The sequence below is a fragment of the Octodon degus genome, unplaced genomic scaffold (assembly GCF_000260255.1).
Source record: "Octodon degus isolate 3935 unplaced genomic scaffold, OctDeg1.0 scaffold00321, whole genome shotgun sequence".
Taxonomy (NCBI): domain Eukaryota; kingdom Metazoa; phylum Chordata; class Mammalia; order Rodentia; family Octodontidae; genus Octodon; species Octodon degus.
In genome coordinates, this window is record NW_004524897.1 from 965,660 (window position 1) to 985,216 (window position 19,557).

The 19,557-nt window shown below is 33.6% G+C and overlaps 1 protein-coding gene across 2 annotated transcripts in view; it reads right to left on the reverse strand.

Moving 5' to 3' along the window:
* Rnf128 (ring finger protein 128, E3 ubiquitin protein ligase) overlaps nucleotides 1-19,557 on the reverse strand; it is a 117,083-nt gene that overhangs the window by 29,698 nt on the left and 67,828 nt on the right. For both annotated transcript variants that reach the window (XM_004647726.2, XM_004647725.2), the window contains exon 2: nucleotides 1,673-1,920. In XM_004647726.2, the coding sequence (XP_004647783.1) occupies nucleotides 1,673-1,920 (248 nt within the window). The remainder of the gene's footprint in view (nucleotides 1-1,672; nucleotides 1,921-19,557) is intronic.

Sequence of the window (19,557 nt, forward strand, 5' to 3'; positions counted from 1 at the left end):
GTATCTGTGTATTCAAAGTGGTTAGGATAGATATATAGTTGCATTCTCTTAATGAATAGAATGATTTGTTCTAATGGTGTTTGTAAATAGGATCCCAAGTCCGCATCTTGTACAGCAATTAACCACTAAGAAGAATATATGCAGTGTATTATTTGTTGAAACTGTACTTTCGATTTGATTTGAAACTGTCTCATTGCTATCTGTTTATCAATAAAATTTTGAAAATAAAATAAAATCAGAGGTGAAAGAAAAAAATATGCATAGGTTCTAATAAAATACTACCCCATATTATGAGGTACTTGCACATCTGCATATTTTGTACCTATGGGAAGGTCTTGAAATCAATCACCCATGGATGCCAAAGGGAAAGCTATATAACAAAAAGAGGGACAAAGGGGACAGAAAATGTATGCACAGATGTGGCTCCAAAATTTTAGGTGAATTAAAGAAAAGGAACGAAGGGAGTGAGGGACATTTTGTTGGTAAGAAGATCAATGACACAGACTTACAGGAATTTTGCTTTTTAATAATTCTTTGATATTTTTGTTTTCTTCTTTCTATATTTTGTATCATTTTATAAATTGATATAACAATATGGTAAAAAATACGAGTATGTAACTTGGTTTAGAGCTTAGCATTATATCAAGAACAAGGAGATCATTTTTATTTTAAAGAGAAAAACTAACAATAGAACAGAGTTTCAAAACAAGTTAGTAGGAGAGACAATAATTAATATACTGTATATTGTTGACTTCAATTTTAGTTATTTATGTGTGTGTGTGTGGCCAGTTCAGCCCACCAGGGGGCAGGGCTGGCTGGCATGTGGTGCTGGGGTATTGAACCGCGGTCCCTGTGCTTTGCTTGGCTTAGCTTGTTCTAAGTAGGTGCTTTAGACCACTGAGCCATCTCACCAGCCCCTATTGTTGTCTTCATAGTGGTTATTCAGAGTACAAAATATAGGCATGATTTCTTATTTAAACAATACTAGCACAAATCTTTCTTTTCAATGAACCAAGAGAAACTACCTACATAACTATCTTAACTATCACAACTAGATCTTTAAACCTGTTTTCTCATGAAATTCAGTCTAATATCTTTTCTCTGTTTCACTTTCATATGCAAATATACATATAAAAAAAAGAGTGCCTTACATTTGGGCAGTGACTACAGTTATTTTGTTATATTTGGTTTTATGAAAGGGTTTTCCTCTACTTTCTGAAATTTTTTATTGAGTATAAAATGCTTTTATAATTTAGAGACATGTTTATTTAAGAGAACATATGTATTTGTACAAGTTATAATTAAATGTTAGGGGGCCGGGGCGATGGCTCAGTGGATTAAGCGCTTCCCTGGCAAGCACAAGGGCCTGAGTTCAATCCCCGGTTCCGCCAAGAAAAAAAATAATAATGAAAGGAATGTCTGAAAAAGTTGCTTGATATAATTAAATGTTGGCTGTACTCACTATCAACATGTTAAAGATTTTGCTAAGCAGGACAAATTATAATACATAGAAGATTTGAAAAGATGGAAGCTAACATACTTTTAAAAAACTTTTAGATTTGACCAAACATGAATAAATCATTGCCTAGCAACTGAAGTATATTAAAATATGTGAAAATTATCATTAAAAGAGTAAAAATATTATAAATTAGAAGAAAGGAGTATTACTAACCTGCTTCCTGCTTTGAGCCCTTGCATTCCGTAATCTTCGAGCTGAGTAAAAGATAAAATATCCCACAGTTGCTGCCGTAATAATAAAAAAGGATACGGAAACAAAGAAAATTGAATAGTGATTCACCCATGGGCCATGTTTTTTCCCTACTTCGATGACCATTGTTACTTGTATGCCTCTTTGAATAGATTGCAGAATTTTTGTTCCTTTAAGATTGCCAATCATGATTGCAACAATGTCTCCTGCACCTGGAAAAGAAAATAAATTGTTTGAATGAGATATTTTTAACATAAAAATTTAATTGCTAAAATGATTTAAAATGAGATCCAGCAAGACAAAAGATTGATATTCATTTATTAACATTTATTTTGTATTAACACATATTGAGCACCGGATGTATAAGTAATTTGTAGGGGATACAAACATTTAGACTCTGTTACTAATCCTAAAGAGTTCATAGGTCATTAAGGATATTATTATATACAACAGATACTTGCCCCATCTTCAGACTAATTGACTATAATGCAACTGATTAATTGCTTTTATGGCCCAATTTGAGTCTTTTTTTTTTGGGGGGGAATCCAGGAATTGAACTCAGATCCTTGTGTTTGCCAGTCAAGCGCTTATCCTACTCAGCCATCTCCCCGGCCCCTCAATTTGAGTCTTAAATGAAGGCTTGCTTAGTAACAAACAGTCCCTAGCTGGTAGAAAATAGGACTTACATTCTAAGAAATCTAAGATTTGCAAAATACAAAAACATCTATTCTATACACTTTCATACTTATAAGGTGACCATATATCCGTGTTGTACCATATTTCTGTGTCCTGAAATACAACATAAAATTTGTCCAAGATACTCTAATGTATTACATGGACCTGATAGGTTATAAAGGCAAATAACATAGAATGGGTATAAATGTGTCTTCTTACTCAGAACTAATTAAGGGCAAGTCTTAAATCAATTAGCCCTCTTTCTATTCTCAAATACAGATTTTTTTTTTGGTTGGGGGGAGAATAAGACAAACATCTTTTCCAATATTCCGAGAATTCTATTCCAATGCTTATCAAAGTTTAGATTCTTTCTAGTTTATGTGACCTAAGATCAATAATCTTAGTAAAAGAATGGAGTTCTTTGAATATTAAAATATTGCTCACCAGAGAAACCTCCTGCTGCTATTAGGTAAGGTACTCCTCTAGGTTAATGATCAAACTCCAATTTGAAATAAACAAACATGCACAAACAAGACTGTAAAAAGACCTTTAGACTACAATTTAAACACAAAGGTACAATATTAAAATAGTATTCACACTTTAATGATCAAGTTTAGAGTACAAATCTTAACTGGAAAGGTACATTGTATATTACCCAAGTAACTTCTTTTTAAAAAATTTTTTTTTATTTATGTGTGTGTGTGTGTGTGTGTGTGTGTGTGTGTGGCCATCTCAGCCCACCAGGGGGCGGGGCTGGCTGGCATGTGGTGCTTGGGGATTGAACCGCAGTCCCTGTGCTTTGCTAAGCTTGTTCTAAGTAGGTGCTTTAGACCACTGAGCCATCTCCCCAGCCCCCCAAGTAACTTCTTAAATTTAAAGTTCTTAGTACTAAAGTCTTCAAAAGATCAGACCAAATAAAAATACCTCACAGTACATTAGTTTTGTTCCTCTTCTTATCTGAAATTATTATTTGAAAAATATATTACAAGAGGATCATTTCAGATTCTTAAAGTTCCAAAAAATACTATTTTATATTACAAAAGCCATTTAGTTAAACTCTTTTATAACACTACTGACTAATGTGTAAATACTCCATCTGAAACAGATTAATGACTCACTCTGTTCTCATTTACATAGGGGAAAATCTCAGTGAAATGGGGAGTGAAGGAATCTGAAATGTAGGAACCTGAAATGTAGATAATTTCTGGTATATTTTTTTCCAATATGAAGATAAGTTAATTTTTAAGCCAGTATCTTCTGGAGAAGTGGTAGTTTTTCAAGAGAGTGACTCTTTTTTTTCTTTCAGAATCTGGGATTGAACTCAGGTCCTTGCACTTGCCAGGCAAGCACTTATTCTACTGAGCTATCTCCCCAGCCCCCAAGAGAGTGACTCTTTTTCTATTTTTCTGTGGGATTTAAATTTCTAACAGTGGTATTTATTTTTGATCTTATAGCCTACATAATCTTTGAAAGCATAGATAATTCTTAAAAATTCAAGCTTTGGAATATAGTTTAATTACAAAGATTTCTCTTTAAATTAAAGATGTAAACTTTTAATAGGTATTTTAGCTAATAAAAATAAATTATTTTTTAAGAAGATATGAGGTTAGTGGCTAGTGTGAATGCTCTGGAACATACTGGCCATTGTGGTCTGATGGAGATTTTTAAAAAGATAGTCAAGAAATGCACATTATCTGCATATCAAGAACAATGCTGTGTTTCAGTCCTCATAATCCATGTTCATATACACTATATATTATCATTACATTAAAAATTCTCTTGAATTAGATGATTTATACATAAGAGACATTTCTAAACATTAGGTTATACCTTCTTCTCCCTATACCCTTGCAGTTATCTCAAACTTATTCCTTCTCCAGTGATCCCAATCACATTTAATGGTATCACAATCTTTCTGGTCATCTGTTTCAGTAACCACAGAATTATGTTTGAATCTAAGTGCACACCTACTTAGTCACGTACTGCCTGCTTGTTTTCTTTGTGTCTATCATGATGAGATCTTTTTATCTCTCTCTACCGTCTTAGTACAGGTCGTCACAATTTCCTTGTCTCTACTAGCTCACTAATTTCCTAACTTGTTGCCTTCCATCCAGTATTATCTCTCTCCTTAAGTTTCATGTAAGTTTATCTTCCTTGTTTGACTCTTGCCATTACTTGTTTGAATCATGCCTCTTCCTTGCTTTGAAGCCTTTAGTAATTCTTTATTACTCATTAAATCCTGACTCCCTGACTTCTTTTGTGAAGCCTTATGTGATCCTGTCTCAACTGATTTTTCCAGTTTTAAATCTCTCTGCTACATTCAAGCCTCATCAATATTCAGATACAGTCATATGGGACAGCCTGTTGCCATTCACTTTTCATAACTCTCTTTGTTCCTGCTTCCCACTCAGTTCCTAAAGTGTCCTCTATCTTCTGTAACAGTCCTTTCTCTCCTACATGTCTACATATTTGTAACTCAAGCACCAATTCAAATGTTGCCCCCAGATAGTATTTCTAAATTCCAAGTGAGAAAGTAAATGTTCTGTCTTTGTTTAGTTGTCACTTCGTTTTTAAGCTCTATCTAGTACTTCATTTTGCATTGTATCTCAAAAGGCATGCTTTAATGCATTTCCAAATTAAGAACCTTTTAAGGGCAAAAAAGTCTCTTGATTACCCAGTAATCCCTTTCTTCATCTGCTATTGTTAAGAAGTTAGAAGTTTCACATAAATAAAATTTACAAGTAACAAACAGCTTTACACAAATATTTAATTTAAACAATTTTTACACAATTAAGTTTTAAAATACACAGTTTGCATCTTTTACTTGGTCTAGTATACTTGGCTAGGTTGTCAAGTATACTTGGCTAGGTTCATCTTCTAAAAAAATGTATCTAGCCCAAAAGTATTTGATTTATACAAAGCATTCATTGCACAGATTAACAGAAAATACATTTGAGTACAAATACAGAATTTTTCTGCTAACAAATATATATCTTGTACTGATTAAATATCTACAAGTGATTTCCTTTATAAAAATACCTAGATTCCTAAACAGCCTTAATTATCAATGTCCTGGTACTTTTTTACTTCAATTTGAATGATTTATAACCTAAATATTACAACCACAAAAATTTTATTTATATTAAAAACTAAAAGTTTTGACAAAATGCTTAAAATAAATTTCAAGGAAATTTAGCAAAACAAAATATACTGCTGTGGTTTTATTTATTGTGAGGCTTACTTTATTAAAAAAGGATGATTGTAGTTAAGTTGCATAGATGGAAAAAAGAAGAATACTAGGATAAGCTCTTATTGTGAAGCACAGCTTCAAAAGGACACATAGGCCCTACAGTCTGTTCTAAAAAAAAAAAAAAACACTGCGAAAGAAAACCACCCTAATATGTTAGATGATCTCATGAGTATAAAACTCTTGCTCCAGGGGACTGATGTGAAGTTTATAGGTAATCTGATTATCAGCTCTATAGTACGCAAAAATGTTTTTATCCCATAAAGTGCTATAATAAGTAACAATTTTGAATGGACATTTAAAAATGTAATCTAATATTACCTTATTTCCTTAACTAGGATATCTGTATTCTTATTTATTACTGACATCAGATCATCTTTATAAGCTATTAGTTAATGCAGTAAGCGTATTTATCTCCAAACTATTATGAAGTCATACATTTTTGGAGCTGAAAGGATCTTACAGATCATCCACTCTGACTCATTTTTTAATTCTCAGATTGGGCAATTTTCTTTGAGGGAAGAAGATTCTCACTTGTTGGTTCTAGTAGCAACTTCCTTATTTTCTAACTTTATGCTTCTAATCTACTGTTGGATCAGAAAAAAGTCTAGCTTTGGTCTACAGAATTAGTAAAACAGGCTTCCAGAAAGCATTTAAAGGCTTTCACAGAAGTGCCCTCTGACATTTATATTGGTTTCTCAGTGACAGTTTAGTTTACTTCCTGTACCCTGGATAACTGAGGTTGTCAGATACGATCAGAAACTGAGTCCTTAACATACTTAATTCTTACCTCAACCCTTTAAGGCAAGCATTGCTGTTGTTTCCATTAAAGATAATGTTGACTAATTTGCCTAGCACAGTCCAAACTAGTAAGTACAGAGCTGGTATTTGAACTCACGACAATCTGGCTCTACTGCCTCTGATTTTCATCACTATTGTACATTAGTTTTATAACTTCAATAAAACTTAAAGCTATCCTTTGACCTTTAAAATGAGAATTAATTAGGTACACTCAAGGATGCCACAGTAAGAGTTTAACAACCAGCTCTTAGGACCAGAGGAAGCCATGATTTGCACTGTGTTGTAAATACTCCTACCATGATCACATGAATGTGGAATTTGGAAGAAATGGTACAACTGACTAAACAAGTAGGCTCCAGCTTATCTAGATGTTACAGGCCAGAACTTATATATGTAAAATACAATTCAAAATTTAACTCATAATAATTAACTTTGGTTATTTGTTACACATATCTACATTTCAAGCCAATTTCTATATACAATTCCAAATTAATTTTGTTTTCTACTTGCTACCCTGTGGAAAACTACAAAATAAGATATGTATTTGATATTCCAAAAAAGAATAGATTTTTTTTTGTGGTGCAGATAGGAGGGAAAAAATCTATTGTGGTTGGGGGTATACGTGTTTGTGTTTGTATGTGTGTCTGTTGGTAAAGCAGGCCTTGCTGAGCTTTGTTTTTCCTCAAGCTTTTCCATGTCCTTATAATACTGGAAATGGGATGTTACAATGCTTAAGCTAATCCTAAACATTTTATACTAAAATCATTCACTGTGTGTGTGTGTGTGTGTGTGTGTGTGTGTGTGTTTTGTTTTGCAGTGCTGAGGATTGAACCTACAGTCTCATACATACTAATGAGCATTCTACCACTGACCTACATCCATAGCCCTGTAAATATTCTTTTTAAGGATCACAAAACAATATGTATATATGGCTAGCCATTTATCATAAGCAAAATGTACATGGTCATAGTCTGAATTTAGTTCTTAGGTTTTAATTTTTTTGGCACAGGGTATCAAATTCATTTTTTTTCAGAATTTATTTTGAACATTTAGTTTCCTTGATTTCTATTGTGTTGTGAAATAGAAAGTGAAGTAAACATTTAAAATACACACATTAAAATGTTAGGAACTTTAAGGAAGATTTAGAAACAAAAGAATGGCATTTTTAGGGCCAGCCAGATAGCTCAGCAGATTAAAGCGCCTGTTTAGGCAGACCCAGGGGCCAAGGGTTTAATTCCCAGACTGCTGTGCTGGCCGCAGCCCCAGAGCACCCTAAGCCATTGATTGAGACTGCGTGTGGTGGCACGTGCCTATAATCCCAGAGCTTGGTAGGATCACTACAAGTCTGATCTGTGTACTGAGACCCTGTAGACCCTTTATATTTATTTTTATTTTTATTTTTTTGACCCTTTATTAAATCCATAAAAAAATCAAGAATGTCATTCTTTTAAAGGGATAATTATAATAGAACCTTTTACTTATTTGAAAGAGTAAGGAAGTACTATTCCATTCCTAGAGAAACACAAAGCACTTCTTCAGTGCCCATGAAAACAGATTTTTCAAAATGAGAGTTCAGTAGAGTTCAAGCAGACAAGTCCAATTAACAGATAACAAACCTATGTTATTGAATCTGTCACTTATTTTGCAGAATTTTCTGATCAGTAACAGTAACATTGTTGTTATTTCCTCAAATATTCCTAGAATGAAAAAAAAATGTTCCCAGAATGTTAATGTATTAATATATATACTCTTATACAAGGTTTGGAACTACCTATTTTTTAATCTTTATTTTTCTTTTAATCTTTATTTTTCTTTTAATGTACTGTTGATTAAATTGGGGATATATATATATATATATATATATATATATATAATCAATCTTACTTTTTTTAAATTATGAGACTAGTTCTTGCTAACTGAATAAGTAGCCCAGTTTGGGCTTAGACTTGAAATCCTGCTGCCTCAATCTTCCAGAGTGCTAAGATTACAGTCATACACCCCTAAGCCTGGGTGCAGCTATCTCATTTTGAAAGTGCCAGGTTTAAGAAGCAAAATGTGGGTTGCATAGCTTGCCTGATTAAAACAGTAACAATAAACACTGTGTATGCTTTAATTAACCTTCTGTGGATCAGTTACACAGAATATAGGCAGTAAGTACTTGGCTTATCCATTAAGTATTTTTTGAGAATCTAAAAAAAAAATTCCCAGTACTGTGCTAGGTTATGCAGCCATACACAGTAATAAAATATAGTCCTTACCCTTTAGACAATTAAGAATATATATTCTGGGGGGAAACTACCTGCTCGGGCCCCCCTCCTGTCCCTCTCTTGGACAGGAGCTTTCTTTCTCTCAATAAATATATTCTGCTCATAAAAAAGAATATATATTCTGTAGATTAACCTTTCACCCCTAGGAATAATATGATCTAAGAGAGTGAGATGCATTTTACACATGTATTATCATGGGCTAGTAGTAGAAAAAATCATTTCCAGATCACTTTCCAAACTGATTAGTATAATGTCTTTATATATATTATTTTCCTTCAATGTCCAATATTTGTAAAATAAAATTTACTTTAATGTTTTTGATATTTCTCAAATTAGTAGTATTCTTCATCTAAAAACTAGTAAGGGAAGCATGTTAGCAAATTTTTTTTTATCGTTACTGGGGATTGAACTCAGGACCTTCATCTTGCCAGGCAAGTGCTTATTCTACTGAACTATCTCCCCGGTCCAAAACTGATTTTTTTTTTTTTTTTTTTTTGCGATACCATGGATTGAACTCAGGGCCTTGTGCTTGCCAGGCAACGCTTATTTTACTGAGGTATCTCTCTGGCCCTTAGCAAAATTGTTTAGTGAGCCTTAAAAAGAATATTTACAGAGCTAGAGATGTAGGTCAGTGGTATAATACTCATGAGTATGTGTGAGACTCTAGGTTCAATCCTCAGCACTGCAAAACAAAACGCACACACTTACACTGTTGTGAGATTTACTGTAGAACATTGGGTTGTAGCTTCTGCCTGAAGGAAGTAGTGTTAGGTTTCTAAGGACCTACAATGAAACATGACTATAGTTCTTGAACCCTTATGGAATCTTCAAATCAACTATTATCTTTTTTTTCTAAACACATAGCACATATCTTGAAAAAGAGAAGAAAATTTGTTAATAATGATTATTTGGACAGCAAACAACTAAACACCTAAACCTAAATCACAGAATATCTGTCACTGAAGATTTTTATCTCTTTCAATATGAAATTGTTTAAAAGATCATTGTGAGACCTTTTATACCCTTTTCTTTCCTGGAGTGTTAGGCAAATTCATTAAGACAAACTGTAAGTATTATTAGTGAAAAGCTTATCTGTCTTTAAATAATCCTCAGGATCAGGAGAACAGATTAGAAGATACAGACACAACTCTTTACACACTCAGCCACCTTATCTTTGACAAAGGGGCAAAACACGTTCACTAGAAGATAGCCTCTTTAAGAAAAGGTGCTGGAAAAACTGGCCTTCTACAGGTCACAGACTAAAATTAGATTGATGCCTACCACCATGTACTGAACAGTCAAAATGGATAAAAAATCTAAATATTAAAACAAAAACAATAAATCTGTTGGAAGAGATGATAGGAAGAAATCTTGAAGACTTAGGGATAGTTAGAGACTTTATGAACAAAACTCACATGGCATGCAATGAAACTACAAAGAATCAACAACTGGTATCATTTATTATTAAAAAGTTTTTGTACATCAAAAGAAATCAACAACAGAGTGTGAAAAGACAACCTACAGAGTGGGAAGAAATTTAACCAACAAAGGACTTCTATTTAGACATATAAAGAATTAAAAAAAATCAGACCCCCAAAATTTAAAGACCCTTCCAAAAATAGGCAACTGAGATGAACATACACTCCACCAATGAAGAAATATAAATGAAAAAAATATGAAAAAATATTGAATATCACTGGTCATTTGAGAAATGTAAATTAACACAACACTGAGATTCTACCTCACTCAAGAAAGAATTGCTACCATCAAGAAATCAACCAGTAAAAATGCTGAATGGGATATAGGGAAAAGAAACCCTTCTCCACTGTTGGTGGGAGTGTAGACTGGGGCAATCAGTTTGAAAATCACAGTGGAGATTCTTCAAAAAACGAGGATTAGAGGTTCCGTTCGACCCAGCCCCTTCTGGGTATCATCTCAGAAGAATTAAAAGGTATATATGCACCAATGTTTATAGCAGCACAATTTGTAATAGGTAAACTTAGAAACAACCCAAATGATCATCAACTTAGGAATGGATAAGAAAGATGTATTTTTATACACTAGAATATTACTTATCCACAAATAAGGTTAAATTTAGGCATTTGTAAGTAAATGGATGCAATTTGGGACCGTATTCATAAGTGAAATAAACCAGACTCATATGTATAAACATCATATTGTCTTCCTGCTGGGAGAGACTCAGAGTAAATAAGTTGTAACATTTACAATAAATGTTGTGAAATGGGAAGAAACTTTAAGAGGAAGGAGGAATTAGGGTGGGGGAAGGGGTAAACAAAAAATATAAGATAGTTATACTATCAGTTTCTTTTATTTCAATTAAAGAAAAAGTTTTTACTAATATTGTTTGGAGAATTTTTATTTCCAAATCTTATTTTTAAGCCCATATCTTTACTCTGAGTATCTACTTTGAACATAACAATATGCAATTCATTAACTATTGTTATTCTATTATTTTATTGCGAAATTTTGTTTTATTTTTTCAGTAAAATAAAGTCTTATCTGTCTCATAGATATAAACTGAGGCTTTATTAATAAATGTTACTGTGTTGTATCTTATACATTTTCAAAATGTAAGGGCTGGGGGCATAGCTCAGTGACCTAAGTGCTTGCCTGGCAAGTGCAAGGTCCCAAGTTCAATCCTTGGTATGGCAAAACAAAATAAAACAAAACAAAGTTTAATAGTAGAAGTATCTGTCATTTCTATACCAGTGTATTTACAACATGCTATATTTGATAATTTAATGCACAACAATAATCTTCATTTCTTAAACACAATTCCTTGGATCAGTACAACTTAACACTTATCTTGAAACTATACATTTATGGAGTATTTATAGAGTCTAATGCTATAAGGAATCTATAAGTTTCCTAGCTAAAGTCATTACCAATTGCAAAAGTGGCTCAAATTTATCCCATTTTTACTCAACTATTTAAAGGACTGTAGGAGAAGGGACACATTAGAAATAAATAGTGACTAATTGGCAGCAGAATAAAGACTCCAATTTCAAATGTTCAACAATGCAAAAATGTTTTGGCATGTATCTTGGGAACAAAGGTAAGAAACAGGCTGATGGAACTCCAAGTCATCAAATTGAACCGTTAGTGAAAATGGTATATATTCCAAGCACTATGAGGGACATTTTCTATTTAGTATTTATAATGCACACATATTTGATCTAGGATTATGCTGGTGGTCAACTACATTCATTTCTTTCAAAAAGTTAATGATATTGTGACTTCAGTATAATCTTTTCTTGTGAACACAAATTCCTTAAATACGTATTTCTTAGGTATCAACCATGTAGTAAATTCTGTGCTTCTGGGCCTGTTTTCCTTATATTTAGTATTAATTCGTGCTGCTTAGCATTGTGGTGCATATCTGTAATCCCAGAACTCTAAGAGGCTGAGGCAGGAAGAGTGAAAGCTTAAGCCTAATGTGGGCAAATTTGTGAGTCTCTGCCTCAAAAGAAAAAATAAAAAAAGGACTGAAGATTCTTTTCAGTCCAAAGGCTCTGGGCTCAATACACAGTGAAGTCTCCCCTCAACAGCTAAAAATTAGCCTGTGTCAAAATGTAAAATAAACTAAAGCATTTTTCAATACGTGAAACATTATAAGTATAATGATAGCATTTCTAACATACCTTGCAAACACAAAACATATGGAGACAAGGAGAGCTTCTCTAGTGTCTCTTTCAACCAGTTTTCTACTCTTTTTTTTTTCTTTTTTTGTGGAACCGAGGATTGAACTCAGGCCCTTGCACTTGCCAGGGAAGTACTTGTTCCGCTGAGCCATCTCCCCGGCCCCAATTTTCTACCCTTGATAGTAGAAAAAAACATGGGGGGCCGGGGAGATGGCTCAGCAGAATAAGTGCTTCCCTGGCAAGTTCAAGGGTTTGAGTTCAATCCCCAGTTCCACCAAAAAAAAAAAAAAAAAATGGAGAATCTATGACTCTTTATTAAAATAAAAATTAATCTAAAAAATAGTAGAAAAAAACAAGTAGTAACAATGAGTGACTTACACAGGAGGTGAAAGTAACATAAAAATAATGAAATGTGTTATGTGCATGTACTAGCTCCCTATGACGAATGTAATCATTGTGTACTGCAAACATGTAATAAGCAAACAAAAAAAAAACCAACAGCAACAATACAAGTAATAAGGGCAACTGAAGGCCAAACTAATTATTCTAAACCTAAGCTCATATTCAATACTGCCTACATATTCTGACCATACAGTAGGGTCAGAATTTTGGAATTCACTGATTTTTAGAATGAACAAGATCTAATTGTGAAGAGTTCCAACATAACAAACATTTCTTCCACTAGAAAAACCTGGAACCAATTCAAGTAGACTTTTGAATATTCATTTTGTTCTTAGTATATTTTCAGGGCTCAGGTTTTCCCTTAGGATTTTTGTGCAAGAGAGGAAGGACAACTATTTCAAAGAAGGATACCAATGCTTATCAACACTCCTAAATGGTGCTTTTATAAAACAAAACAAAATAAAAGTCTAAATTTTTAAGGCAAACTAGCCTCTTTGTCTTCAAAGTTTTGTTTTGTGACAATATGTTTTGTTGAGGACCATTTCCAGTCATAGAAGAACCAAATTTAAGCTTCTTAAATTGACTGCACCATAGAAGTTCTCTGAAGTAAAAAAAAAAGTTTTATCATCGCATTTTATCAAATTAAATAAATATATAAATGCTTTATTAAAAATTTTTATGGAAATAGCTCTCTAAGTTTGGGCCTAGTTCTTTCCTCATTGCCAAATCACCAAAAAAGTCAGAATCTTCAGTGAATTGGGGACCTGCTATAGTACCTCCCTTCAAAAAGCTGAAGATACTTCAACTCAGCCAGGATGCCAAGTACAACTGTTCCTTCTATGGAAAGATGAGGATATAGCATAACGGGGATCTTACACTGAGGGTACTATGTGGAAACAGTTCCTTCTGGTGCTGGGACCTCCAATACCACTTCCACCACCATAGTGGTGTGTGCCCTTAGATGGAGTGCCCCAAAAAGCCAGTAGAAAGTCTACCATTTGAGATGTCCCTAGCTTCTAACAATGGGTAATATTTATGTGACAAAAAACGTATCTGGAAATACATGTCTATGATTCACTGGGAACAAAAATTATATTATTACTGTACAACTCTTCAAGATATCATGACACTTCCAATGAGCATTTAGTTGTAGTCTGTTGCATAAGAGATAATAGTTCCAATTAGCTGTTTTATAAAGCAATGATTCTTAACATTTTGTTTTATTATAAATCATATTTTAAGGGTGAGGGTTATGAGAGGGAAGGTGATCAATATCATCTTTGATTATTACCATTTTTAAAGCTAACATATAAGGCAGAGGCAACTATTTATATAGAGCAGTTATATACAGTAGATGTGAGCAAGAGACAGAGACAGAGACAGAGAGAGACAGAGAGACAGAGACAGAGATATCTATGATTCAAAACTCAGGGGCTGGTGAGATGGCTCAGTGGTCTAAAGCACCTCCTTAGAACAAGCTAAGCTAAGCAAAACAGAGACCGCGGTTCAATCCCCAGCACCACATGCCAGCCAGCCCCGTCCCCTGGTGGGTTGAACTGGCCACACACACACTAAATAAATAAATAAATAAAGTTATATTTAAAAAAAAAGATCTTAAATTCAAAAAAAATCTCAATACGTTGTAATTTCTTTTTATAATTTTAAAGAGAAAAACAGTAAAAATAATGATACAGAATTTCAAAACAAAGCAGTAGGAAAATAACAATGATTAATATATTGGATATTGTTATCTTTGAAGTAGTTGCTCCTATTATAAGACATAGCCATGCAAAATTAATCAAATAATGTTCTTTTTATTTTGTTTGTAAACAGCCCATTCTTTTCAATGAAATAATACAAATTAGTAGTATAATTATCTTAGCTATCCTATGTATATATTTTCTTTTCCCTACCTTTTATCCTTTCCCACATCAAAGTTGTTCTTTCCTTTTGAACAGTTTCTTTGCCCTTCATAATCTATCATACATTTTAAATCTTGTTTACTCTTTCAGTTACTTAAACTAGAGAGACAATATAATGTTTACACATGTGAGTCTGATTTATTTCCCTTGTAAGTATGGTCCCTAGTTGAATCCATTTACATATGAAAATCTGAAGTTTGTCCTTTATAGCTGAGTAGTACTCCATTATATGAAAATACCACATCTGCTTTATCCCTTCTACAGTTGATGGGCATTTGGGTTGTTTCCAAAATTTAGCTATCACAATTGTGCTGTTATAAATATGGGTGCAAATATATCACTGTGGTATGCTGTTTTTAATTCTTCAGGGATGATACCCAGCAGGAGAATAGCTGGGTCAAGAGGGACCTCTAATCCTAGATTTTTGAGGAAATGCCACACTGATTTGCACACTGACTGGCCCAGTGTAGATTCCCTCCAACAGTGGAAGAGGATTCCTTTTCCTCCACAACCCCTCCAGTATTTGTTATAGGTTGATTTCTTGATGATAGCCATTCTTTCTTGAGATAGAATTTCGGTGTTGTTCTAACTTGCATTTCTCAAATGACCATTGATGCTGTTCATAAACACTCTACCTACCTCCATACCTTCAGGATTTCTACCTATTTTCCTTTCCATTAGATTTAGGGGTTCTGTTTTAACATTTAGAAATTTAATTCCCTTTGACTTTAGTGCATGGTGGGTCTAGTTTTTGTCTTTGGCATATGGAAAGCAGTATTTACAGCATCGTGTATTAAAGAGGCTATCTTTTTTATAGTGAACATGTTTGGCTACTTTGTCAAAGATAAGGTGGCTGAGTGTGCTTGGAGTTATGTCTGCATATTCCAATCTATTCCATTGATCCTCAGGTTTAGTTTTTCTTATCAGTACCATGTTGGTTTTGTCACAGTAGCTTTGTAGTATAATTTCAAGTCAAGCACTGTGATGCCTCATGCCTCACCTTTGTTACTCAGAATTGCCTTTGCTATTATAGGCTTATTCTGTTTCCAATGAACTTGAGAAGATTTTTCTCTAGATCTGTGAAGTATGCTTATGGTATTGTGTTTGAGATTCAATTAAATCTGTATAACAGTATTGGGAGTATGGCCATTTTCACAATATTGGTTCTTCCTATCATCATCAAGAGGTATCTTGCTATTTTCTGACATTTGTTTAAATCTTGTTTCTCAAAGTACTGTAATTTTCAATGTATAAGATCTGTTACTTCTTTTGTTAGATTGATTCCTAAGTATTTCATTTGCTCGATGCTACTGTAAAAGGTGTTCTTTCCCTAATTTCTCTTCCAGTGACCCTGTTGTTTGTGTACAGGAATGCTATTGATTTTTAAGTGTTGACTTTGTATCCTGCTATGATACTGAATTTCAATATTAAATTTGCATGTCTTTTGATGGAGAATTTGGGCTCTTCTTTGCAGAATATCATGTCATCTGTGACAATGATAATCTTACTTCTACCTTTCCAATCCTTACTTCTTTTATTTCCCTCACTTTTCTAATTGCTTTGCCTAAAGTTTTCAAGACTATGTTCAATAAGAATGGAGAGAGTGTGCATTCTTGTCTTTCTCATGATTTTATAGTGAAAGTCTTTAATTTTTTCTGCATTTAGTATGATATTGCCTGTTAGTTTGTTCTAGATGGCTTTTATCCAACTGAGGTAAAGACCATTTATTCCAATTTTCTGTAGGGCTTTTATCATGAATGAGTGTTGGACTTTGTCAAATGTTTTTCTGCATCTATTGAGATGATCCTGTGATTTCTGTCTTTGGCTCTATTGATATGGTATATTACATTTATTGATTTGTATATGTTGAACTATCTTTGCATTTCTGGGATGATTTCCACTTGGTCATTGTGTATAACATTCTTGTTGATTTGCTGCATTCCATTTGCTAGTATTTTATTAAAGATTTTCTGCTTCTACGTTCGTTAGGGAGTATTTTTTTGTGGGGTACCAGGGATCAAACTTGGGACCTTCCACTTGCCAGGCAGGTGCTTAGGCCACTGAGCTATGTCCCTGGTCTTCTATTAGGGAGAATAGGCTGCAGTTCTGTTTTTTGATAAGATCTTTCTCTTGTTCGCATATCATGGTAATACTTTTTGCCAGGCATGAGTAAGGGAGAATTGCTTCCATTACAATTTCACTAAAGAGTTTGAGGAGTATTGGCATTAAATCTTCTCTGAATTTCTTGAAGAATTCAGCCCTCAGTTCATGGGCTTTTCTTCATTGTTAAGTTTTTGCTTTTTAAGTTGAGAAAGATTTTTTTATTGTTGAGTTTTTAATGATGTTTTCAATTTCACTAACTGATATTGGGTTAGTCAGACTTTTTATATAATCTTGATTCCACTTTGGTAATCAATAAATTTCTAGGAATCTGTCTATTTCTTCTATGTTTCCTGTCCTATGAGAGCAAAGATTTTCTAAGTAGGTACTGATGATCTTCTGAATTTTCACAGAATCAGTACTGATTTCACCATTTTTATTCCATGTTACATGAATTTGAGTTTATGCTGTTTTCCTGATATAAGAATTCAAGGCAATGAAGTGTCCTGCAAAAGTGGATTATGTCTACTTCTCTTATAATACAGAAGTATACATTTATGTACATTGTGCAGGATAGAGTTGAAAATTAATTGTTCTTTTTGATGTTTAAAAAACATTATTAGATGAAATTGACTTTTTTTCCTCCTATAAGTACACAGGGTAGAGAACCGAGTTAACACAGTTTGGTATCCTTTCTTAATTTGTTTTACAATATCAGCACTTTTACTCACCATAGATTTTACATCATCCAAGTAAATATAAACACATTGAAGAAGTTAAATAATGTTTAAATATTATTTTGAAAATAGTTTTGGGGCCAGAGAGATGGCTCAGTAGAATAAGCACTTCCCTGGCAAGCGCAAGGGCCTGAGTGCAATCTCCGGTTCTGCCAAAAAAAAAAAAATAGTTTTGACTTAATAGACTAGGATCAATGATCCTGAAACTTCAATATGAATGAGCATTACCCAAGAAAATTGCAAAAACATTGAGACCCCTGGGTCTCGTTGCCTGACTTAGTATGCTTACTGCGGGGTTTGGAAATTTATAGATTTAACCAGCTCTCTGGGAGATGTTGCTGTATGTGATCTATATGTGTTGTATGTGGAGCACACCTAGAAAACATTTGAGTTGGAGTTTGATTATAGTTAACTGATGTGAAGATCAAGTAGTTTTAAGATAGTAGTCTTGGTACATATCCTTTAAGGGCAGGGGGGATCACTGTATGCTATCTTTAGTGATATTTTGGAATCCTGATTCACTTTGAAAAACAAATCCATTCTTTAAAGGTAACTGGTGAACAGAGTCCAAGGTACACCTTACATCAATGTATAAAGATGGCATTCTAGACAGGACATGACCGCTTAAAGTAAGGACAGGTGACATATACAGATAAAAAGTTAAACACTAATCCTACGCTATGAGTCTTGAGTCCATTATTATGCTTATTGACATAGTGCTGACTCTGTTGAAGTGACAATACTGTCAAAGATACACTAATGGTGGCAATATTACCTTTCTAACATGGGAATTAATTATATTACAGTTTCAGACTTATGGTCAGGTGGTAGAACAAATGCCATTTTATTCTCAAGTAATACAAAGCATTGTGATTTGCTAGGAGGTTGATGATTTGAGCATTTAGGATAAAGTTCAGAGGGCATAAAAGAGAAGTACTGAAGCAACTAGCATAGTTTAAGTATCTATAACAACCTTAAGTTGTGTTGATTCAGGGAAAAGAAAACAGTAAATACGCTATTGCAAGGAGTTGTACACTGTTACTTAATAAATACTGTGTAATTATATTAATATTTTTATTCTAATGTTTTTTGTTGTCATAGTTTTGTGGTAATAAGGTATTTAGAAACTAAAATCATTCTTATTGTTTTCTGGAAAAATGCTAATCAGTAAACTGAAACAGCATTAATGTATCCTATCTCCTAGTTTAATAAACTGTGTAATACCTAGAGCTGTTCAGAATCTGATAAGACAAGTATTTGATGGTACAAGGTGAAGCACTTACTAACAAAATACATATAACATGCTAAAAGTATTATAAAGATATTGTTGAACAATAAAAAGGGCATGCTGACATAGAACTTAGAATTTTCAGAAGAAAACTTACAAAAATGAACATTTGAAATTATGTTCATCCTTTTGTACTTGTATTCATCAAGCCTTAAAAAGGAGAATTCTACTCAATAAATTGGTGCTGTGTCCAGGGGATGATTAATGAGCACCAGATTAGGCTACAGATTAGATTTACCTATCATATTTCCTCCCAAAGTTAAGACCTAACTGGAAAATAAGTCCCAGCATGACTTTTTTTCCAGGATGCTTATAATTCCTACCCTGAAAACAAGGCCAAGTTAAGATTGTCAGTCAGATAGGTGTTTTTATTTTTTATTATTATTCTTTTAATTTTATGTATTTAGTACAGGGACTACAGGGTCTCACTCCACAGATCAGACTCATAGTGATTCTCCTGTTTTCAGCCTCCCAAGTACTGAGATTACAGGTGCATACCACCATGCGCAGTCTCAATCAGTGCGTCCTGGGGGGCGGGGCAGGCATGGCACACCACGGATCGAACCCCAGCTGCTATACTCTGCCTAAGTAGGAGCTTTAGTCCCTTGAGCTATCTGGCCAGCCCTAGACAGATGCTTTTAGTAAGTCCACTGTAACACATGATGGATGTACTGAATTATAAAATAATAATATTAATATATAATTAATATGATATTATAAATAAAGTATTTATAATATAATATATTGA